This window comes from Mirounga angustirostris, unplaced genomic scaffold, assembly GCF_029215605.1.
Source record: "Mirounga angustirostris isolate CCGP_5_RB_7025 unplaced genomic scaffold, mMirAng1.0.hap1 SCAF_7, whole genome shotgun sequence".
Lineage (NCBI taxonomy): Eukaryota > Metazoa > Chordata > Mammalia > Carnivora > Phocidae > Mirounga > Mirounga angustirostris.
In genome coordinates this window covers 34,400,525-34,423,447 of record NW_026991715.1, presented here as the reverse complement: position 1 = coordinate 34,423,447, position 22,923 = coordinate 34,400,525, and the positions used below count along the sequence as shown (strand labels likewise).

At 48.8% G+C, this 22,923-nt stretch overlaps 3 protein-coding genes across 4 annotated transcripts; 2 read left to right on the top strand and 1 right to left on the bottom strand.

The window, feature by feature from the left end:
- Window positions 1–30: 30 nt before the first annotated feature.
- Window positions 31–13,109, top strand: HARS1 (histidyl-tRNA synthetase 1). The gene is made up of 13 exons (XM_045893940.3): window positions 31–195; window positions 475–564; window positions 5,066–5,185; window positions 7,414–7,509; window positions 8,400–8,525; window positions 9,394–9,501; window positions 9,650–9,748; window positions 9,994–10,087; window positions 10,230–10,357; window positions 10,447–10,689; window positions 11,928–12,044; window positions 12,223–12,369; window positions 12,703–13,109. The coding sequence occupies exons 1-13, from the start codon at window positions 106–108 to the stop codon at window positions 12,772–12,774; spliced, it is 1,530 nt and encodes a 509-aa protein (XP_045749896.1). The 5' UTR covers window positions 31–105; the 3' UTR covers window positions 12,775–13,109.
- On the top strand, window positions 12,837–16,274 carry DND1 (DND microRNA-mediated repression inhibitor 1). Its single transcript, XM_045889439.1, has 4 exons — window positions 12,837–12,891; window positions 13,539–13,790; window positions 14,181–14,642; window positions 15,330–16,274. The coding sequence occupies exons 1-4, from the start codon at window positions 12,837–12,839 to the stop codon at window positions 15,785–15,787; spliced, it is 1,227 nt and encodes a 408-aa protein (XP_045745395.1). The 3' UTR covers window positions 15,788–16,274.
- On the bottom strand, window positions 16,109–21,046 carry WDR55 (WD repeat domain 55). Of its 2 annotated transcripts, XM_045893960.3 has the most exons (7): window positions 20,756–21,037; window positions 17,806–17,906; window positions 17,633–17,720; window positions 17,365–17,544; window positions 17,169–17,268; window positions 16,916–17,085; window positions 16,109–16,831 (listed from the first exon to the last, which is right to left on the bottom strand). In XM_045893960.3, exons 1-7 carry the CDS (start codon window positions 20,944–20,946, stop codon window positions 16,513–16,515), a joined length of 1,149 nt encoding a protein of 382 aa, XP_045749916.1. In that variant the 5' UTR covers window positions 20,947–21,037; the 3' UTR covers window positions 16,109–16,512. The 2 variants fall into 2 exon arrangements, with proteins under 2 accessions (XP_045749916.1, XP_045749926.1); XM_045893970.3 differs by lacking the exon at window positions 17,365–17,544 and having other exon boundaries at window positions 17,169–17,322; window positions 20,756–21,046.
- Between the last annotated feature and the right edge of the window lie 1,877 nt (window positions 21,047–22,923).

Here is a 22,923-nt window from a genome sequence, read left to right as displayed (position 1 = left end):
TCTCTAGGCGTGTGGGCCAGTGACTCGATAGCCGGAAGTAGTCCGAGCTGAGGCTGCGGCACCGAGGGCCGATCTAGGCAGGGCTCATCGCCGGTTGGCTGCAGTATGGCTGAACGTGCGGCACTAGAGGAGCTAGTGCGATTTCAGGGAGAGCGCGTGCGGGCCCTCAAGCAGCAGAAGGCCAGCGCTGAGCAGGTGCGACCCAGGTGGCAGGGGAGAGGCCAAAGTAGAGCCAGGGAGGACATAGAGCTGGGTGGTCTGCAAAGAGGAAAGATGTGGGAAAAGGGACCGGGCCGGTAGGGAGAAGCAGAGCCTGGGTGGGGAGGTGGCCGGGGTAGGACCCGAGAGAAGCAAAGGTGGGCCTGAGTCGAGAGATCGGCCCCAGATTCTGATGAGGGAGGGATACTGAATGAATGGCTGAGGAGGGAAGGGAGTGGCAGACGTGATAGCCCAGCACCTACTTTACCTCCACAGATCGAGGAGGAGGTGGCAAAACTACTGAAACTGAAGGCGCAGCTGGGCCCTGATGAAGGGAAACAGAAGTTTGTGCTCAAAACCCCCAAGGTAAATATAATTCCTTTAAGGAGAAAGCCCCCAACCCCACTCCCAAGGGTGGATGCCCCTGCTTCCCTGAACAGTTGCTCTGGGCGCTGGGCTGAATTGGAGTCTGCGTCATTCTGGGATAGCAAAGTGATGGCAGAAACTAGGCCAGCTGGGTGCTTAGGGGAGTACGCCAGCTACTGCTACTCCTTCTTTCATTCAGTAAATATTTATTGAGTGTTTACTATGTGCCTAGCACCGTAGGAAGCAGTGAGTATGCCATGGTGAACTATATAGCCTGCCCTCATGGAGCTTACCTCCTACTGAAGGGAACAGACGTAGGACAAATAATCCCACTCTTGAAGATGTAATTATAAATTGTGATAAATGATATAAAGAAATAATAAGAATTCTCCGAGACAAATAAGAACTAGAGAGTCTGAAAAAACCTCACTGAAGAAGTGATATACTAACTGACCGAAGATGAATGGGAGTTAGCCAGGGAAAGAGCGTGAGGAAGATAGGTTCAGGTAGAGTATGGAAATCCTGAAGGAGAAAAGAGCCCTGGTAGTTTCAAGGGTAGAACCTTGAATACAGAGGGAGAGTGGAGTGGATTGGAATGACGTTGGAGATTACTAGCCCAGTCTCCAGGATTTCAGTTCAGATGTCCGTCTTTGTAAGTTCTATAAACAGAATTATTTACCATTTCATCCGGGTTCCCTTGGCACTTCATATATATATCTCTACTATTGCATTTCTTGGTGACTTTCAATTATTCACATGGTTTATTTACCCTGAGAGGCTGAGACTATGTGTCTGGAACTGAACAGATAATTCAATAATTGTATGTGGAACTGGATTCCAAAGGAGAAGGGTCTTCCTTGTGTTGAGGTGTCGCCTTTTTAGGTTCATTCTTTGGGCTCCTAAATCCATTAAGCTAGTCTTTTCTACACATAACTAATTTCAGATGTTAAAGAGACAATGTAAAATCACAAAGCAGTGATTATCAATAGTTTTTCATACTATTTAGTGAAAAATTAATGGGGAATTTGTGATAGATCAGGCTGGCCTCACTTAAACCCAGTGATCAATCTTAACATCACTAAAAGCAGGGCAACCAGACATTATGTTTCTCCTGATGTGATGCAATAAGAAGTACACAGCCCCACCTATGAAGTATTCTTGCAAGAAAAATTGAACTTGAATCTAATCGGGATTCTGACCTACCAGTTTACCAGAAATATGGGAGATGGAGGAATGTATTAAATGATACATTGAATATACTGTTAATGAAATCTAGAATATGAGAAGTTCTTTATGACAAAAAATTCAATTCTCTCAACAAATAAATGACTTTTTTTTTTTAAAGGAAAGGAAACTTGTGGATTAGACAAGAGACAAATACAGTGAATGGGCTTCATTTAGAATCTAATTCAAACAAGTCAACCATAAAAAAGTATTCTTGAGGCAATTGGGGAAAATTAAACATGGCTTGGGTATTAGATAATATGAAAGGGTTGCTGTTTGTTTTGTTGGTTGTAATAAAGGTATTGTAGTGTTTCGGCTTTTTTTAAACCTTGTGCACTAGAGAATCAGACAAATATTTAGGGACAAACTGATATAATGTCTGGATTTACTCTAAAATACTCCAGGAAAAAAAAAAAGTTGGGGCTTAGATAAAGTAAAAATAACAGATGCTGATGGTTATTGAAGCTGGGTAGTAGATAACATGCTGGTGTATGATACTATTCTCTATAATGTGTGTTTGAAAATTACTATTTGAAAAGAAAGTGAAATTATACTGGAGAGTTAATATCCACTTTAATTTGTTGAAACACATTCCTTGATGTGTGATTTATATTAACAGAAAACTCAGTATCATGGGGACAGGACTCTTTCAAGAGGTTTTTATGGTCAAAATTATTTTTATGATTATACCAAAACGTTATTTGCCTTTGTGACCACATTTGCTATGAAGATGCAAAACTGGTGAGTAGAACTGCTGGTATCTTAGCATGAAACATGACAGTGGCCCTACAGTATTCTAATAGCCATCATGTTCTTTACTTTCATGCACTCGCGGTTAAAAAAAAAAAAATCAATTTTACTTAGGAATGTCCTTGATAAAACAGTAAAAATTACTCATTTTATTACTCAAAAATTACTCATTTTGAGTACACTTTTTTAGTATTCCGTGTGATGAAATGGGAAGTATACATAAAGCACTTCTGCTGCGTTCCAAAGTAGGAAAAATGCTTGTGCCATAGCATGAATTTAAGCTAACTAGCTACTTTTTTCACAGGACACCTTTTTTACTCGAAAGACAAACTGTTGTTTTAAAGATTTGGGTATTTGGCAGACATCTTGAGGAAAACGAAGTGAGCTTTGTCACCTCAAGGAAAACATCTGACAATATTTGTTGCCAGTGATAAAATTCAAACATTCAAGTGAAAGTTAGGATTTTAGGGAACTTGTATCTTTCCCCATGATCTAGACAGCTTCCCAGTATAGTAGTTAAAGACTTTCCTGGTGAGCTCTGTGTTGATATTAACAAATGTGTTTTCTGATACAATGAAGTGCGTAAATATTTGGAAGCTCTGTATAATTTATCAATGAACCAATATTTTCCACATGACCAATGTATAATGTTGTAAAATCACGCATGGGTACAAGATTCATTCAAAGTACAAGATGGAGTAATCGCTATTTTGAAAATTATGGTAAAATATATGTAACATGAAATTTGCCATTTTAACCATTTTCTAAAGATTTTATTTTATTTATTTATTTGACAGAGAGAGCAGTGTGTGTGAGAGAGCACTGGGGGGAGGGGGTGGGCAGAGAGGGAGAGGCAGACGCTTAACTAACTGAGCCACCCAGTCACCCCTTTTTAAACCATTTTTAAGTCTAGTTTGGTGGCATTAAGTAGGTTCACATTGTGTGGAACCATCACCACTATTCATCCCCAGAACTTTTTTTTTTATCATAACAAACTGACATTTTGCACCCATTAAGCAGTAACTACCCCCTCTACCCTCCCTCCAGTCCCCAGGTAACCATTGTTCTTTCTGTCTCTGTGAATTCTGGGTACCGTATATAAGTAATGGATTTTAATGTAACACTGTGAAAAGTTCATTGCAGTGTGAAGATTCCACACTGCAACCAATCTTTAAGAAACTGCCATTTGTTGGATTTTGGTGTAGTTTAAGAAGAATATCTACAGTTAGCTGAAAAGTTTATTAAAATATTCCTTCTTGGAGCGCCCGGGTGGCTCAGTTGTTAAGCGGCTGCCTTCGGCTCAGGTCATGTGTCCCAGGGTCCTGGGATTGAGCCCCACATCAGGCTCCTTGCTCAGCGAGGAGCCTGCTTCTCCCTCTCCCTCTGCCTGCCGATCCCCCTGCTTGTGTGCGCATACTTGCTCTCTTTCTCTCTCTCTGTCAAATAAATAAATAAAATCTTAAAAAAATATATATTCCTTATTTTACAATTACACATCTTTGTAAGGCTAGATCTTCTGTATGCAACCAGAACAACATCACAGCAGAATTGTATACATGCACAAAGCATGTATAAGAACCCATTTGTCTTCTGTTAGGCCAGACATTAAAGATTTGCAAAAATGTAAATCAACACCACCCTTCTCACCAAATTTTTTTTGTTTTGGGAAGTAGTTACATTTTCCTAAAATGTTATTTATGTTAACATGTAATGGATTTACTATTTGTTAACTGAATTAATAAATATTCTTAAATGTTCACAGTTTTAATTTCTAATACAATAAGCTTTGATAGGTATAATCCACTTTGGGGTCCTTAATAAATAGTAAAGTTTAAAGAGGTCCTGAGACCAAAGACTTGAGAGTAGGGTGTAAACACCCAGATTCGAAGCTCTCATCGGGAAGAACAGCGTTCTAGTCCTGACTGCCACGAACCTGCTGAGTGGCCTTAGGTAATGATTTAACTTCTCAATATCCTGTAATTCATCCATAAAAGGTACCTGCCTAGCCTATGTCACAGGGCTATTAGAAACAAATTAGAGAACAAATAGTATTTATTAGAATTTTTTTTTAAGTTATGCTGGGGGAAAATGTTACTTATAAAATTTGGAATTCAACTAGCTAAGCCAGTTTGAGTTGGTTATATACCTTTCATCAGGTAGGTGTTTTCTCTTAGGAAGGGAAATGTTCTGGTATCACAGAAAAAGAGTTTTTAGGAAAACTACTCAGAAAATAGTGTGAAAGAAGAAAGAAAGAAAAGAAAAAGAGAAAATAGCATTCTAAGAATTCTAGAAAATAGAACCACGTTAAAAAGCGGATAGAATTTAGAAGGGTGATAGCAGATGGGTGTGGTAATTACTAGGGAATCGTTTGTGCTTGCTTTACGACTCCGTAGCCTGTAGGAAAAAAAGTTTGGGGCAGTGTTTGCATTTGTCATCTTTGAGGTCATGCTTTTATATTTTTGACCTGCATGTTCCCTGTTTGTTTTTAAATCCCATCCCTGGTTCTTTGGCTGATTGGGACTCCCAGGGTACAAGAGACTACAGTCCCCGGCAGATGGCTGTTCGGGAGAAGGTGTTTGATGTAATCGTCAGCTGCTTCAAGCGTCATGGTGCAGAAGTAATCGATACGCCTGTGTTCGAACGAAAGGTGAGGGCTGGGTGAGGAGAAATTGCGTGGTGGGAGAGTGGATACACAAACAACACGGAAGATGACAAGAGACTGAGAGGTCTCTCTCCTGTTGGGGACAAAGGCCAGTATTTTCTCCAATGAGAAGGGGAGCAGGCCTGGTTTAGAAGGAGAGGCCCTGCTTTTTATTTGCCGTGGCCATGGCTGGTGGCTTCCAGAAGAGAGCCCTGGTTAGTGAAAGTTGTTATGGTCCTCTCTACTATGAATTCCCTGGTACCTGTACTTGAGATGTTTTGAGATACATACAAACCATACATATAAAGAATCAATATATAACTGGTTTCCTGTTCATGGACCCTGAGATTGTTTCCAGTTCTTTACTGTTAAAAAAAACAAAAACAGATTACAACACTCCCTGTTTAAAAACATTACATTTATAACAAAATCCAAATTCTACTCTTGCTTACAAGGCCCTGCATGATCTGGCCATTGCCTATCTTGCCCGCCTCATCTCGTGCTATTCTTCCCCTTGGCCACTGTGCTACTCTGGTCTTCTTTCTGTGACTGGACCATTCTAAATATGTTTCTATCTCAGGGCCTTTGTACTTGCTTTTCCCTCTTCTTGAACTCCCTTGCCCCTAACTCTGTTCAGCTTTAATTTCAGATTAAAATAGAGATTAAAGATTTTAATTTCAGATCTCAACTAAAATGCCATTCTTCAAATAGTCCTCTACAACTATCTTGTCTAAAGTATCCCTTGTTGGGGCGCCTGGGTGGCTCAGTTGTTAAGCGTCTGCCTCCGGCTCAGGTCATGATCCCAGGGTCCTGGGATGGAGCCCCGCATTGGGCTCCTTGCTCCGCAGGAAGCCTGCTTCTCCCTCTCCCACTCCCCCTGCTTGTGTTCCCTCTCTCGCTGTGTCTCTCTCTGTCAAATAAATAAATAAAATCTTAAAAAATAAATAAATGAAATGTCCTTTGTCTATCACACTGACCTGTTTTATTTCCATTAGAGCAGCTGTAACTAACTGAAATCATCTGTTCATTTGTTTCCTTGCCTTAGTGTACTGCCTGTCTCTTCTCCTTGGTAGGAAAGATCCGTGACGGTATGGACTACCTTTGTCTTGTTCACTGATCTATATTCAGTGCTTAGAACAATGTCTGGTACTGGTGGGCATTCATCTGCAGGGTGAATTCATAGAAATGAAATTGCTGGGTCAAAAGATTGTACTCATTTATGTTTACCAATTCTCCTAGTTTGCTAGGGCTGCCATAACAAAGAACTGTAGACTGGGGGGCTTACACAGCAAATTTAGTGTCAGGAGGCTAGAAGTCCAAGACAAAGTGTCAGTAGGGTTGGTTCTTATGGAGGATCATGAGGGATCTGTTTCAGGGCTTGCTTCTTGGCCGTAGATGGTGTCTTCCCAGTTTCTTCATATCATCTTCCCTCTGTCTGTGTCCAGTTTTCCTTTTTTTATAAGGACATCACTTATATTGGATTAGGGCCCACCCTAATGACATCATTTTAGCTTAACTACCTCTTCAAAGACCCTGTCTCCAAATATAGTCACATTCTGAAGTTACTGGGGGATAGGATTGCAATATATGAATTTTGAAGGGGACACAGTTCAGCCCATAACACCAACCAATGTATGAGTGTTTCTAATTCTACACACTGGGAATTTTCAGGCTTTTTAAACTTTGCCACCAGTCTGGTAAGTGAAGTATGTTATCACCTTATTGAAGGCATCACATCGCAAGAACTGCTATTTCAGTTTTGCCTTTTGACATTGTTCAAACTTTAAGCGTCATAAAAACATTTTATTGATCTAGTAATCCACTTTTAGGAGTTTAATTCTCAAAAAATGTATATTCCAAAGAAAAAACTATATACCAAAGTGTGTTTATTGAAATGTTATGGAACTTTTTTTTTTTTGGAATAACCTAATCAACTAACAATGTAACACTAGGAAGGAAGGAAATACAGAGCTGCTTCTCACTGAAGTATTATGCAGCTTTTAAAAATAATACTTCAGCTGTGTCACAAAATGGAAATGTGATAAGCAGAAAATGAAATTGGTATTTCCTTTTTATTATAGTTAACATCAAATACATAAGCATTGGGATAGACAGCAGAAGAAGTATAGACAAGCTGGAATCAGTCATGTTAAGATGGTGGGTTTTTGTTTTAAAAATTCCTTTTAAATTGTTATATTTATCATTGTGACCACCTTTCTTTATATTTTCTCCAGGAAACACTGACTGGGAAGTATGGAGAAGACTCTAAGCTTATCTATGACCTGAAGGACCAGGGTGGAGAGCTACTATCCCTTCGTTATGACCTTACTGTATCTTTCTAAACTTGGGCTCTTGGTACTTTGGATCAATTCGGTTCTCACTGGGCTGGGGCTATTTCTAGCCTCAGGTTTGGGGATAGCCAGACATAGGTGGGATTAAACATGATGCTTATGGCAATCAAGGAACTTCTTTCTTTCTTTTCCTTTCCTTTCCTTTCTTTTTCTTTCTGTCTTTTTCTTTCCTTATTATTTTTTAAAGATTTTATTTATTTATTTGCCAGAGAGAGAGCACAAGCAGGGGGAGTGGCAGGCAGAGGGAGGAGCAGGTTCCCACTGAGCAAGGAGCCTGATGGGCGGGACTCAATCCCAGGACCCTGGGAACATGACCTGAACTGAAGGCAGACGTTCAACGGATTGAGCCACCCAGGCATCCCTGGAACTTACTTCTTTAAATCAGGAATGGGACTTTAGCTAAATAGAACATAGCCTTAAAAGTCTTCTGAATCCCGAGTGAGACCTCAGCTTTATGTTGGGAACCTGTTCCAACTCAGTAATCCCTTGGCTCCAGAGTATCTCTCCCCTGCCCTGTCCAGTGGGCAAAGTTCTCCTTAACTGACCAAAAGTACATTTCCTTTATCGCCAAGCTATGTCAGAGAATCATCTGCTCAGAAATCCTACATGGAGACCTTTTTCTGTTCTCTGGCCGATCTGCCTGGCCCCCTCCTGTGCTCAGCATAGTCCAGGGGAGACACTAACCAAAGAGAGAGGAACCCTAATCTTTTTTGAGACTTCTGCTGTGCTAACAAAGTTGATTCTGATGTTCAGAAATGCTCTTAATCTTACAGGTTGTGGTTTTACTCACACATAGAGAGTTTCTGTTGGTGGTGATAATCAACTGCCGGACTGTGTGAGGAGGGGTCTTTCTCCTTAACTGTTACCAGGTTCCTTTTGCTCGATACTTGGCAATGAATAAACTGACCAACATTAAACGCTACCACATAGCCAAAGTATATCGGCGAGATAACCCAGCCATGACCCGCGGCCGGTATCGGGAATTCTATCAGTGTGTGAGTATGTGGGGCGTGATGGGGAACTTGGCCCTCCCTCAACTTAGTAGAATCTACTGAGTACTCATGGTGCACTGAACAAACTGGTTGCACCAGATAGTGCTAACCTTAGATTTCTTTAGCATTTTCATGTAGAGGATAGGGATTATTCTCCCCATTTTACATATGAGTAAATTTGAGACTCAGCAAGATTAAGAGATCATAGGGATGGAGGCGCCTGGGTGGCTCAGTCGTTAAACGTCTGCCTTCGGCTTGGGTCGTGATCCCAGGGTCCTGGGATCGAGCCCCACATCAGGCTCCCTGCTCGGCAGGAAGCCTGCTTCTCCCTCTCCCACCCCCCCTGCTTGTGTTCCCTCTCTCACTGTCTCTCCCTCTGAAATTAAAAAAAAAAAAAAAAAGAGATCATAGGGATAAGAAAGCCAAAGTCAGGAGCAGAACTTTTGGTCCATTGTTCTTTATATTAAACCACAGTGATTGGATCACAGCAAAGGATGGGGAAATTGGATTTGAAGTATCAGATCATCCAGAGTGGTGGCAGAGCTTCTGAATAAGTAGAGAAAATGGCTAAGTATTAAGGCCATATATTTGCCCCCACAGTGCTAGGAGAAAATAGGGAAAAATAGATGAGTGAGATAATGAAGGAATGTAGACAGAAGGGAAACCAGGATGGGTAAGAGACCCAAGAATGCTGGGAGTTTCCTCTGGGTTGGTGATAGGACAGATAATGAAGAAGGCGGTATGTGCATGAGTGCAGATAGGCCTTTATAGGGAAAAAGCAGAGCTCCCAGGGCTGCGTCTTCCCCTGCTCCCCGCCCTGCCCTTAAGAAGGTTAAAACTCTGAGGACTATACCTACCCATCTCCCTGCAGGACTTTGACATTGCCGGACAATTTGACCCCATGATCCCTGATGCAGAATGCCTGAAGATCATGTGTGAGATCCTGAGTTCCCTTCAGATAGGTGACTTCCTGGTCAAGGTCAGAGCTGAACGGGTTTGGGAGGGCAAAGTTGGGCGAAGCTTTTCATAGAAGATCCTTGTGCAGAGAGACCAGTAGCCCAAGTGACCAGAACTATTGATGGTCACACAAAGAGATCCTCTCCTCACTATGCCTTGGGTCCCTGCAGGTGAATGATCGGCGCATCCTAGATGGGATGTTTGCCATCTGTGGTGTGCCTGATAGCAAGTTCCGGACCATCTGCTCCTCGGTGGACAAGCTGGACAAGGTAATGACCTAAACACGTCACTTTTCTTTTCTCAGTACATTTCCTTTATCTCCAAGCTATGTCAGAGAATCATCTGCTGCTCTGAGAGACGTAAAACAAGATCAGGAGAGAGGGGCCGTGCCTCTGTGCTCACCAAAGGAAGATTAGCCCCAGAATATAGGGTGAAAGGCAACTTCTGGAGGGCCCACACTTGCTCTGCAGTGGAGAACTACCCAGGGGTCCCTTACTGGTATCTGTCTGCCTAGGTGTCCTGGGAGGAAGTAAAGAACGAGATGGTGGGAGAGAAGGGCCTCGCACCAGAGGTGGCTGACCGCATTGGGGACTATGTCCAGCAGCATGGTGAGGAACAGACCCTGCCTCTCCAAGAGCCATCAAACTGGCCTCAAATCTTAGGCCAAAACAACTGTGTGTGTGTGTGTGTGTGTGTGTGTGTGTGTGTAGTCCAGTCAGTCAGTCTGGCTCACAAATGATACCTTCCCAGGTGGGGTATCCCTGGTGGAACAGCTGCTCCAGGATCCTGATCTATCCCAAAACAAACAGGCCTTGGAGGGCCTGGGAGACCTAAAACTACTGTTTGAATACCTGACCCTGTTTGGCATTGCTGACAAGGTGAGTCAGCCTGGGGGTGGACACCTTAGCTGAACTCTGGGGTTTCAGTTCCTTGATCCTCATCTTGTACTATGATTTTGTCTCCACAGATCTCCTTTGACCTGAGCCTTGCTCGAGGGCTAGACTACTATACTGGGGTGATCTATGAGGCAGTGCTGCTACAAACCCCAGTCCGAGCAGGGGAAGAGCCCCTGGGGGTGGGCAGTGTGGCTGCTGGAGGACGCTATGATGGACTGGTGGGCATGTTCGACCCTAAAGGACGCAAGGTGCCATGCGTGGGGCTCAGCATTGGGGTGGAGCGGATCTTTTCCATTGTGGAGCAGAGGCTAGAGGTACGTCCTGGGGGTGGGCAGCTGGTGGCATGTGAGCTGTTTTCTTTGATCTTCAAGGGGGCAAATAGTACTGTGTTGGTCAAGGAGCATCTCTGGAAGAAATGGAGAAAAGATGGTTGCTGTCTTTCACAGACTCGCACCCCACTGTCGACCGCTTTATGGATCTTTGATCATTCTTCACAGAATCCTTTCCTCTGGGTCCCTGCTTCCCTCAGCACTGTCAGAAGTCATAGCTGGTATAACCAAAGACCCAGATCTTCTTCAGAATACAGAATGCTTAATAGTTTACTACTCTGTACTAGGCACCATGCTTAGTGCTTTTCATGCATTATCTAGTAAAAGTCTTACACAGCCCTGTAAATGTATTGTTTACATTTTCTACACAAGGGAGCTGAAGCATTATAGGTCATAATTTGCTCAAGGTTGTGAAACTCTTAAGTAGCAGGGTCAGAATTTGAATCCAGGCAGTCTAACTCCAAAGGCTTGCTCCTACCTACTCTGATGGTGTCTCTAAGTGGTAAGCATGTATCTGAGGTCTTGGGATCCTTCAGTGGCTATCTTGACTCTCTAGCCCCTGGAGTAACACCAGGGAAGGCCCTCATGGCCTCAAGCACTCTTAACTGGCTGGTTGCATTTCATCCCTTGGGGAATCCTCTGGCAGTCATCTTCCCAGTGCTCCCATCCTTTTCTCTGGAGCGGAAACCACCCATGTTTCCCAGTTGAGGTCACTGTTCCAGTAGGTATCTTAGGTTGTTAAGAACGATGAAAATAGTTTTCCAGAAAAAGACAAGGGGCGGCGGCAGCATTTTCCCTTTCCCCCTGTCCACCCACACCCTGGGTTGGGCCCTGTGGCCAAAGTATAAGAGGCACAGTGTCTTGACTGGGCAGACAGTAAGTGGGAACTGGGTGACAGTAAGTGGGAACTTCCGTGTGAATGTTCTTTTGGACCCGTAAGGTACTAGAAGGAAACAAGTTTGAAGTTACTGTACGTAAACCACCTTCACTCTTGCCCTACGTGATCTATTCTGGCAAGTCATATGTACAAGCCAGTCAGTTCATTTCTTACATCTTTGAGGAGCCACCTTATGCCCAGTTGCTAGCGGAGAAGACAGGGCCCCTGTCCTTGTGGAGCTCGTGCAGTTGGGCCTTGTCTCTCAGAATCCTGACAACAGCCTGCTCCGTTTGCTCTTTGAAGGTAGCCCAGCTCTCGGACTCTTACTTATGTGCCCCTTCCCCAGGCTTTGGAGGAGAAGGTACGGACCACAGAGACACAGGTGCTTGTTGCATCTGCCCAGAAGAAGCTGCTGGAGGAGAGACTGAAGCTTGTCTCGGAGCTCTGGGATGCCGGGATCAAGGTAGCGGAGGCCGGCCCCAGGGTGGCAGCAGACTTGGGAGTGCTAGGAACAAACGAAGTAAAAGCTCATCCATAGCAACTTCGTGGAGGAGGGCCAAGAGCACTTGGGCCCCTTCCAAGGAAGTTGTCCCTGAGGGCAGTAGAAGCCAGCACTCATCTTCTGCCCTGGTCCCCTGCAGGCAGAGCTGCTCTACAGGAAGAACCCAAAGCTGCTGAACCAGTTGCAATACTGTGAGGAGGCAGGCATCCCACTGGTGGCCATCATCGGTGAGCAGGAGCTCAAGGATGGGGTCATCAAGCTCCGCTCAGTGGCCAGCAGGGAAGAGGTAGGTAGGTGGGCAGGAAGGCTGAGGGACAGGGAATGGCTGGCAGGCCATGCCCATTCAAGACCCGAGCAAAAGCCTGGCACTCATGTTAATGCCCACTCGGAAAGGACTAAAGGTTAACCTGTTACTATGGCCCTGGTAGGGTAGGAGTCCCATCTCCATCTGTACCCTGTGTCTCTGGCTCCTCCAGGAAGCACTGTCTACTTTTTGCCTGCCTTTGCTTGCGTTCCTGCTCCCAGCTGAGCCAACTCTGATGACTAGGGGAAGCAGTGGGCACTTAGGAGCAGTGGAGTCAGAGATGCTCACACCACCTTCTTTCCCCATCCTGGCCAGGTGGACGTCCGAAGAGAAGACCTTGTGGAAGAAATCAAAAGGAGAACAAGCCAGCCCCTTTGCATGTGCTGAGTTGAGCAAACTATCAGGGGAAAGTGGGACTGGCACCATGTGAGGCTCAGACAAAACTCTGCATGTATACTTCACAGCTTTGCACACTTCTGTTCCAGCAGGAAGACCTGAACGGTGGTCAGAACGGAGACTTTTTATTATGATTATTTTATTGGTAATCACAGGCAAAAGTGGCCAGGTATTACACAGTTTTTCCACAGGATGTCCTGGGGGCTTAGTCCGTCTGTGCTCCAGGGACGGAGCCTCAGATGGTCGCCCCTGCAGGACCCTAACCAGATGGAGGGAGTGCTCCCCCCTAATCCTTACAGGTCCAATAAAATGACTCAACCGCTGGAGCCTGCCTGTGTCACTGCTGTCTAGTCCTGCCTTCCCTGTGGGAGCCTGGGCCTGCCATTCCAACCACCTGAGCGGTGCGAAAGTGGGGAGAGACTGACAGTGGGCTCCCTGGGCGCCTGCCCGGGGTGAAGGGTGCCGCTGAGGCTCCTGCCTCCCGCGCACAGCCACGCCCGAGGAGCCGGCGCTGCCCGCACGCTCACCACGCTCACCAGTTAAGGGCTCTAGCTTTCACCTGAGGGTCCGAGGTTCCCGCGGCGCACGTGCAGTGGATACCCCCACCCCCTTGGGGGGCGGGGTCGTGTTCAGAGCCAATGAGAGCTTGGGGGGAGGAGGGGTAGGGAAACTTCCAGAGGGAGATGCGGAGGAGGTTATAAAGGGGGTACCGACGGGCTGGTCCGAGAGCCATGCAGTCCAAGCGGGAGTGTGAGGTGAGTGGCTGGCAAGAGGGGCTCGACAAGCGCCACCTGCGCAGGGAGAAGTGGCCCCTTGGGCTCCGGCTCCACAGGCGAGGTGGGGGGCGGGCGCGGCGATCCGCCATTCCAACCTGCCCTTTCGCCTTCAGCTGTGGTGTGAGAGGGTGAATCCCGAGAACAAGGCGGCGTTGGAGGCGTGGGTCAGGGAGACGGGCATCCGCCTGGTGCAGGTGAACGGGCAGAGGAAGTATGGCGGGCCACCCCCAGGTACGTCGCAGCCCTACGCCTGCCGGGCCCCGCCAGCCTCGACGGTCCCGACCGTGCATCCTCTGGGGGAGGGGCCTAGCCCAGTGCTCTGCAGGCAGAAATCTCGACCCGTTGCACCCCCTCCGATCAAGCAGCTGAGACTTGTCTGTGGCTCTCCAGCCACCCACCTTGCCCCCCGCCCCCCGAGGGAGGGAGCCAGCCTTAAGGTGCACTTACCCTGCGCCAGCCGCGTTGTTAGCTAGGCACCCGGTTATGCCAGCCGCTCGGGGTGCGAGTGCTGCACCCATTTCACGGACGTTTGCTCATAGGCCCTCTCGCGCTGGGTGCCCGGGCCCGAAACCCGGAGCCGTCCCGGAGGATGACGGTGCCCCTTTCCGCCCCTTCCCCCAGGCTGGGTGGGCAGCCCGCCGCCGGCCGGGTCCGAGGTGTTTATCGGGCGGCTGCCCCAGGACGTGTACGAGCACCAGCTGATCCCACTGTTCCAGCGCGTGGGCCGCCTCTACGAGTTCCGCCTGATGATGACCTTCAGCGGCCTGAACCGCGGCTTCGCCTACGCGCGCTACAGTTCGCGGCGCGGCGCCCAGGCGGCCATCGCCACGCTGCACAACCACCCGCTGCGGCCGGCCTGCCCGCTGCTCGTGTGCCGCAGCACGGAGAAGTGCGAGCTGAGTGTGGACGGGCTGCCCCCGGCGCTGAGCCGCCGCGCGCTGCTGCTCGCGCTGCAGCCCCTGGGCCCCGGCCTGCAGGAGGCGCTGCTGATGCCCAGCCCCGGGCCGGCGCCCGCGCAAATTGCGCTGCTCAAGTTCAACTCGCACCGCGCCGCTGCCATGGCCAAAAAAGCCCTGGTGGAAGGTAGGGGGGGCGAGGCTGCGGGGGGGTGGGGGGCTGCTGGTGGGGGCCAAACACATTTCGCCATGCACTTTACACGTCAGCACAGAGGGTAAAGCAAGATCGTAGGGTAAAGCAAGTCTGAGTTTTCGATGTCATACTATATATGACCTGAGATTTTTAGTTTCCGCTGGTGCTCCCAGGTGCCACCTGCGTTAACGCTTCCCAGGCATTATCTCCTAACTTAGTCTCCAACATTCCAGTGAAACACAGAATGAGCTCCCTCTTTAGATACGAAGAGAGGGTTTGGGGAGAAATTAATTCGCCCGAGGCAGTCCTACAGAGTCTACCTTTTATCTGCTATAGAACTTGCTACCTCAGGCTGTTGTGAGAATTAGGTGGCACTTAGCACATTCCCTGAGTCGTGGCAGGTAATCACAGTAAAGGTTAGCTATTATGATGGTTATGAGGCAGACAAAGCCTGCATCCACCGGCACTCCAATAAGGGAACTCAGAAGGTAGCAGCTACTACGCCCCCTTTTCAAAGAGACACAAAGAAGCCTGGAGAAGTTAACTCGCCCAAGGTCACACCACCAGGAAATGGGAAGGCTAGAAATTGAACAGGCCGCGTAGACTCCAAAGGGTTCACAGGGCCTGGGAGCTTGGATCCAGGGCTTAGACCTCCCCCTTGTCTCTGCCTTTTTCCTGCAGGGCAGTCACGCCTCTGTGGAGAGCAGGTGGCGGTGGAGTGGCTCAAGCCAGACCTGAAGCAGCGACTCCGCCAGCAGCTCCTGGGTCCCTCACTGCAGAGCCTGCAGCCAGACGGCAGTTGGCTGGCCCCAGCCAGGGACAAGCTAGAGTCCCAAGGGGCTCGGGCTGCCCTGCAGCTGTTGTGCCAGCGGATGAAGCTGGGCAGCCCCGTGTTCCTCACCAAGTGTCTGGGCACAGGCCCTGCCGGCTGGCACCGCTTCTGGTACCAGGTGGTGATCCCTGGGCACCCGGTGCCCTTCAGTGGCCTCATCTGGGTGGTGCTGGCCCCGGACGGGCAGAACGGGCATGAGGTGGCTAAGGATGCCGTGTCTGCCAGGATGCTAGAGGCACTGAGGGAGTCGGGGGCCAGCCTTGTACGGTCTGCGGGAGCCGAGGCAGGTACCGTGGTTAAGCAGTGACGCTGTCCTCGTCACAGGCAGCCGGCACGAGCTGGCAGAGCTTGTGTCCGTCCCCAGCCCAGCAGGCCTGGGCAGCCGCCATCTAATCTCAGAGAGGAGGAGCCCGGGCCGCGCCCTACCTCTGACACAGCCTCCCAGCTGGGGCAGGGCCCCAGGAGGCCTGGGAAAGCTCAGGTTTGGCTAAGTTGTGGTGAGGGACCCTTGCTTTCCCCCTCCCGGCCCAGGGTCTGACCTGGCCCCACGGTATTCCTTGGCCGTTCTCTGTGTGATAGACACACAAACACCCCCTCTTCTCCCACAGCCCAGTATGAATCTCACTACTTATTTTCTTGATTTGTCATCTTTGTTGATTTTATTTGGAGGCTGGCTGAGCCAGAGGGTCAGAAATCTGCCTTGTGTCCCCACTACATGACATTCTGGTTATGGTGTATGTGATTTTGGGTTTTTCTCTGCTGGTTGTATTTATATTAAACCCCTGGTTGGTGTACACCTGTGTCCGTGCGATCTTGCCCCAGCCGTGGGCTTCTCTCCCACTGGCCGAGTGAGCGGCTACCAGAGCAAGTACTTACCTCCTCCCCCCCGCACCCTCAGTCCCGAGCCTCTGGCTCTGCACCTTTGTGCACAGCCCAAGAGCAGTACGAGTCTGGAGTCTGTAGCGCCTCTCGTATCCAGCCCAGGAAGCAAGACGTGCCCGGGGGGACCTATCCGAGACTTGGCTCCTGCCCTCAGTCACGGTCATCCTCCCTCTCCTCCCCCCCCTGAGCTGCGCAGTCTTCTCCCTCTTCCCTCAGTCCTGCAAAGAAGTCAGCTGTGCTCCAAGCCTTGCTGCTCAGCGCCCGCAGCGGCCCCCCCTTTTTCTTGCGCCGGCGGTAGTCCTCCACGACCACAGCCCGCAGCTGGGCCATGCTCCAGAACTTGAGGCGCTGGTCGTGGCCACTGCTGGCCAGGAGGTGGCCGCAGTGGCAGAGGGCCAGCTTCTCCACAGGCTCCCCGGCATGCTGGCCCACGGTGCCCACCACACGGTTCGGCAGGATGTTGACCGCCCTGGGCAGAGAGAAGAGAGAGTTTGGTCTTGGCTGGTTCGGTCGGCCCCTCGTGCGACCTCAGGCCGTCCTGGCCTCTTCTCACCTGATGACTCCGTCAGTGGACCCAGCGCACAGCAGGCTCTCCGTGACCGGAACCATGCAGTCAATGGACTCCGCTCTCAGAGCAAAGCGATCACTTGTGGCCCCAAAGCCATTCCAGTTGAAGAGGTAGATGGTGCCTTCACCGGAGCCACAGGCCACCTTCTTCCCATACTGCAGAGAATGAAACCATGTCTGCGGGGGCCCTGTCCGAACAGATCCCTGCCGTGCTCCCAAAGCCCCACACCGAGACGTACTTTCATGAGCGTGACAGAGGTCAGGTCTCCAGACTGAGGCTCTGAGAGCAGTTCAAACCGGCGCCGCCTGATGTTGAAGACGCCCAGGCAGCCATCCCCGCTGTAGAGAGAACAGAGCAGCGGGCTTGGCCAAAGCCCCCATCGAAGGAGGGCGCTGCAACAGGGAAGGGAAAGGGAGGCAGCTTTGAGGCTGTACCTGGCCGTAAGCAGCAGCTTCTTGGCTGGGTCCAGAGCCATGTCAGCGATATACTCCTCATGCTGCCGCATATCCATTAAGGGGCCCTCCTTCCGCTGGTCCCAGAGCCGGATGCCACCCATGTCATCCCCAGTGGCCAGGACATTCTCATCTACCAGCAGCAGACTGTTGATGGGGGCACTAGAGACACAGAGCTGCTTGAAGCATTTTGTCCCGGGAGGAAGCTACCACCTTACCTTGACCTCAACACACAATTAGCTCCCCTTACCCGTGAGCCTTGGAAATGCGTCTTTCCAGTCGGCCCTGCTCCACATCTAGAACGTGGATGGCTTTGTCCTTGGAGACAGTGACAAGTTCTGGGGAGAGAGGTGCCCAGGTCATGGTGCTGCTCACTGCTCCCTTGCCAACAGATTGCTGGCTGGCTGCCTGCCCAATACTCACTCTGTCCATCTTCAGAGAAGGCCACAGCTCGGCAGGATTTGAGGTGGTGACCTGAGGACCAGAGCTCCTTCGTTTCTCCCTCTTGGCAAGAGTAGGAAAAGCTAGGGGGAGGAGGCAGAGAGTGAATGACTCCAGATCCTGCCAGCAGGGAATATAAAGACCAACTTAGTCAACCTTCCACCTCTCTAGAAACTGCTGCTTACATACCACCAAACCCACGGAGCTTACCATCCCATTTTTCCATTTTCAAATGTTCAGTCTTTAATTCAACATACATTCAAAGTATATTTGCTCAGGACTTCTTTGTGAACTGACCCCACGTCATCCTTAAAAGCCCCAGCCTGGGGAAATACTAGATCTGGACCACTATGGAGGGCGTGAACTATGTGCTAAAGACAGAACAGGGGCGCCTGGGTGGCTCAGTTGGTTAAGCGTCCGCCTTCAGCTCAGGTCATAATCCCAGAGTCCTAGGATCTACTCCTTGCTCAGCAGGGAGTCTGCTTCTCCCTCTCCCTCTGCCCCTCCCCCAGCTTGTGCTCTGAGTCTCTCATTCTGAAAAATCTTAAAAAAAAAAAAAAAAAGAGCCCCAGGAGTTTGAAATACAAAAATTAACAAAAGACAGGGCTCTTGTACTCCAGGCCTATATGAGCTCAAGAAAGTTAAAACTAATTACAGAATATTGTGGCCACATGCTGAAAAGGAGGTAGGATCAAAATGGAGGTGGAACAGAGAAGGGCCAGCCTGGAAGCTCAGCTTTGAGGCAAGTATTTGTCCAGAGTGTATCCCTAGTGCCTACCTCAGAGCAGATCTTCAAAAAGGGCCAGATGACAAAGTACTTAATTGCTAGGGAGTTTTGGTGAGCAGAACAGGGTCTCCTTATTTGCTCTGTCCCAGTGCCTAGCATGAGAAAAGAGCCCTGGAAAGCTAAGGTCAAGATGTGAGTTGGGTCACGAAGAATAAGTAGTTCATCTGGCAGATACTGGAGGCAGATAATCAATGTCCCTTCTAGGGCAGAGACAAGGAATGAGGAGGGTTCCAGTGGCAGGAGAGTGAAATGGGTGAATCTGGAAAGATGGGTTGGACTGGACTTGAGACCATATAGGCCAAGCAGAAGTATGAATTTAATCCTATGGGAAAAGGAACCTCTTTGGAATGGTCATGGAAGAAGTCAGAAGCCTGCCAAAAGGCAGTGGCTGAGGGTAGGAAAGAGGAGACAAACTGAAGCAATGTTGATGTGAGTAAAGCTGGAGGTTCAGAGTGACCCCCAAGTGTCTGGCATGAAGTAAGTGTGAATAGTAATAGAAAGGAACCCACATTTGTTGAACTCAGTATACACCTGACTGCTCTGCAAGGTAGGTCCAGGCATACCTCCTTTTATTGTGCTTCACACACACTGCATTTTTTACTAACGGAAGGTCCGTGGCAACCCCCGTATGGAGCATGTCTGTCGGTGCCATTTTTCCAACACCATCTGCTTCCTTTGTGTCTCTGTCACATTTTGGTAACCCGCACAATATTTCAGACTTTTTCATTATATTTGTTATGGTGATCTGTGACCAGTGACTATGACTCACTCATGACGGTTAGCATTTTTTAGCCATAAAGTATTTTTTAATTAAGGTATGTATATTGTTTTTTAGACATAATGCTAAGGCACATTTAATAGACTGCAGTATAGAGTATACTTATATGAACTGGGAAACCGAAAAATTTGTGTGCCTCACTTTATTGCGATGGTCTGGAGCCCAACCTGCAGGATCTCCGAGGTATGCCAAAAACTACTCGTTTTTGAAGAGGAAAATATGGAAGTTAACTTGCCCAAGGTGACTGAAGCTACTGAGGAGGTTGAGGTTTAATGTCATTAAGTAAATCTGACAGCACAACTCTTCTGGTTAAAACCTTCAATGACTTTTCACTGCTTCCAGCCTACTTCTCTTGTTCAAAATCAGACACTTACGGAGCGCCTAACGTGGTCTAGAAGCAGGAGATCTAATGGGGAACAAAACAGACTACAGATTACAGAAAAGCGTTTTTCAGACTCCAGTCATGACCCATTAGTGAGCTGCGATCAGCATTTTCTGTCTGTGTGCCTGCAGTAACAACGTAATAAACCAGAAAATATCGGGGTGCATCACACATAAAAATTATTTTTGGTGTGCGGCGAGGTCAAAAAGTTTGAAAAACATGTTTTTTCTTTCTTTTTTTTTAGTGAAGGGGACAAGCATTCAAATGATTACACAAATGGATGTAGGATTGCAAACCACACGAAGTTTATGAGGGAAAGTTATCTGGTGCCAACACAGCAGCATCTAATGGGTAATCTAACTCAGTCTGGGGAACGGGAGGGCAAGTGTAGAGATGTTGAGAACTCAGGGATAGTGGGTACAAGTGAGGGGAAAGTTTTGCAGGCAGAAGGAATAACCCGCAAAAGAACTGAGGATTTAAGATACATTAAAAAGGTAAGAATGAATGAGCACAGAAAGTAAGGGGAAAGTGAGCGAGAACCAGATGGCCAAGACCCTAAAAGCCAGATCAAGGAGTTTTGACTTAATCCTAAAAACAAAGGTAAACTACTGAGGGGTTTTAATCAAGAGAGGTGGTTAGATTTGTGTTTTTGAAAGATTAAAGCAGGCAAGAAGCAAAGCGGAAGGGGCCCATTCAACCCGTTTCAGGCTCAGTAAAATAATCCAGTGAAAAATAACAGTGTCCTGAACGCCTTCTTGTCCTGCTACTGTCTCTGGGCTTTGTCAGGACATTCCAGCCACTTTGTCTTCCTTTCAGTTGTCTCAAGAGATTTGTGTGTTAACTGGTTTAAAACCAAATGTTATTGAACGAATCGGATCAGATGAGTCTTTCAAGATTTGTCTCTCTGCACCTTTCTCTCCTCATCCCACCTCCATCCCGAGGGAGCTTCCAGATCTCGCAGCCCCGAGCCCTGCCCAGCACTTACACGAACACGTCCCCGTCCACGTCCCCCGCCGCCAGGAGGTCGCGGGCCGGATGGAACGCCAGCCCGGTGGCCGGTGCTTCCAGCACGATGTCTTCCGGGGTGTCTCGGATGCGGACCGGGGTTTCCGTGGAGTCGGGGTTCTCCTCGTCGCTCCCATCCTCGGCGGGCCTCTCCTCACACGTGCGGTCCATGCACCGAAGGACTCCGAGCAGATCAACTCTAGAGCGGTGAGCCCAAACCCTCCCCCTGGCCTGGAGGAGTGGCCCAGATTCCACTTCCGCCTTGGGGGCGGAGCCGGAAGTGGCGCTAAGACGGGCAGAGGCGGGCCGGCCGCAGCTAGCGTGGGTGGAGTGGATCCCAGGACCCCGCCCTTGTCAAGGTGAGCAGCTTGTCCGTGGTACCGTGGCCCTTTGCTGGGCCAGGTAGACGGCGCGACTGTCAGTGCTGTCCTTGATCACGTCACGTAAAGCTGGGAACTGCTTAAGTCCTTTCCCCTCATCCCGATCGATGCTGACAGTTTGGGACTCCCTCCCGCAACTAGTAGGGATGATTTACTGCCCTCAGGATAGGAAAGGGACGCCAGTCTTTCATGGCTTGGTGACACCCAAGAGCAGCCTCCAGGTTAGTCCGGAAGCAGCGAAAGCCCCACACCGCGAGAATTCGGTATGTGGAGGTCGTGGACGTCAGGCCGGCCAAGCACACGCTTAAACTGCTGCGGCCTATGCTCAACACCTTCGGGGCCAAAGGGAACAGCGCCCTGCCGGTTCCTGCAGTTTGGCTGCATACCCTCAGAGGGCCAGGCCAGCAGTGCTCGGAGCTGGCAAGGAGTTGCTTGAGGAAAACGGGCACAACAGTCGACGTTCTGAACATTCGGGTTCTCACAGGTTCCATAAAGTTGGGAACACTCTGTGATGGGGCACATAAGGAGCACAAGCCCCTGGGACTGAAGAGAAGCTTCTCACATCACTGTGGTACTAAGCCTTCTAAGACATCTTATATACTGATGCCCAGCCTCAATGGGAGGTGAAAGTGAGGTGAGGGACCTCAGAGAAGCCGTATGTCCTGTGTGAATGGAAAAGTTGCCATGTGGTGTTGGGGGTCCTTGTCACTCACCATGTGGCCAACCAGAGGACCTTGGGCATGTCCACAAGGCTTGGTGATATTCGCAGAAACTGACTTTAAGTAAGCTCAACACCCAGCATGGGGCTTTAACACAAACCATGAGATCAGAAGTCCCATGTTCTGCCAACTGAGCCAGCCAGCCAGGCTCCCCTGCAGAAATGGATTTTTTAAATGGACCATCAACCCCCAGGTTTTTTGGTTTTCTAAGTAAGCTCTTTGCCCAGTGTTGCCCAAGGCTTGAACTCAGGACCTGACATCAAGAGTCACATGTTCTACAGACTGAGCCAGCCACATACCCCAACCCCCAGGTCTTAAATTTAATGATCTTCTAAGTATCTTCATCTAAGCCAGGTCTCTGTGACCTCTTTCTTAACTGGGACCAATGCCTACAACTATGAAACCAGGGTGTCCTTTACTGTCTGATACTAGGCATTCTAGGTGCTATTGCAGTCAGAGCCTAATTTCAACCTCCTAGAGGCCATACGCAAAGCTGCCTTCCTCAGATGCTCTTGCCCTATCAAGCTGAAAGTGACCAACGGCAAGGCAAGGTTAAGGTGGTCTTCTAGCTTTCCTTGTATGTGCTGATCCCAGAGGTCTTAGGCTCAGGGCAGGCAATGGCAAAGGGATGATCCTTATGAGCACCAGACCAAAGTGCTGGCAATGAGCAGAGAGGAGGAAAAGGTTGGGGATGGAATGATTCAGAGGCCAGAGCCTTTGGCAAATATTTCAGGTGTTGAAGGGCACCAAACCCTGCAGACTTAGCATAAGAATCCCCCCCAAGGGGGCGCCTGGGTGGCTCAGTTGGTAAAGCGACTGCCTTCGGCTCAGGTCATGATCCTGGAGTCCCTGGATCGAGTCCCGCATCGGGCTCCCTGCTCGGCGGGGAGTCTGCTTCTCCCTCTCCCACTCCCCCTGCTTGTGTTCCCTCTCTCGCTGTGTCTTTCTCTGTCAAATAAATAAATAAAATCTTAAAAAAAAAAAAAAAAAGAATCCCCCCCAAGGCACTTCCCCAAGGTTATCCCTTCAGCCAAAGCAGCAGCAATTTG

Bases quoted from the DNA above. Each gene is read 5' to 3' on its own strand.
- DND1 (XM_045889439.1), top strand. From the start codon at position 12,837: ATGTATACTTCACAGCTTTGCACACTTCTGTTCCAGCAGGAAGACCTG. The intron at 13,791-14,180 runs GTACGTCGCAGC...CCCTTCCCCCAG, and splicing joins GTATGGCGGGCCACCCCCAG to GCTGGGTGGGCAGCCCGCCG. The intron at 14,643-15,329 runs GTAGGGGGGGCG...TTTTTCCTGCAG, and splicing joins CAAAAAAGCCCTGGTGGAAG to GGCAGTCACGCCTCTGTGGA.
- HARS1 (XM_045893940.3), top strand. From the start codon at position 106: ATGGCTGAACGTGCGGCACTAGAGGAGCTAGTGCGATTTCAGGGAGAG. The intron at 7,510-8,399 runs GTATCTTTCTAA...AACTGTTACCAG, and splicing joins CCCTTCGTTATGACCTTACT to GTTCCTTTTGCTCGATACTT. The intron at 10,088-10,229 runs GTGAGGAACAGA...ATACCTTCCCAG, and splicing joins GGACTATGTCCAGCAGCATG to GTGGGGTATCCCTGGTGGAA.
- WDR55 (XM_045893960.3), bottom strand. From the start codon at position 20,946: ATGGACCGCACGTGTGAGGAGAGGCCCGCCGAGGATGGGAGCGACGAG. The intron at 17,907-20,755 runs GTAAGTGCTGGG...TCCTCCCCCTAG, and splicing joins GTGGACGGGGACGTGTTCGT to CTTTTCCTACTCTTGCCAAG. The intron at 17,086-17,168 runs GTACGTCTCGGT...CATTCTCTGCAG, and splicing joins CCTCTGTCACGCTCATGAAA to TATGGGAAGAAGGTGGCCTG.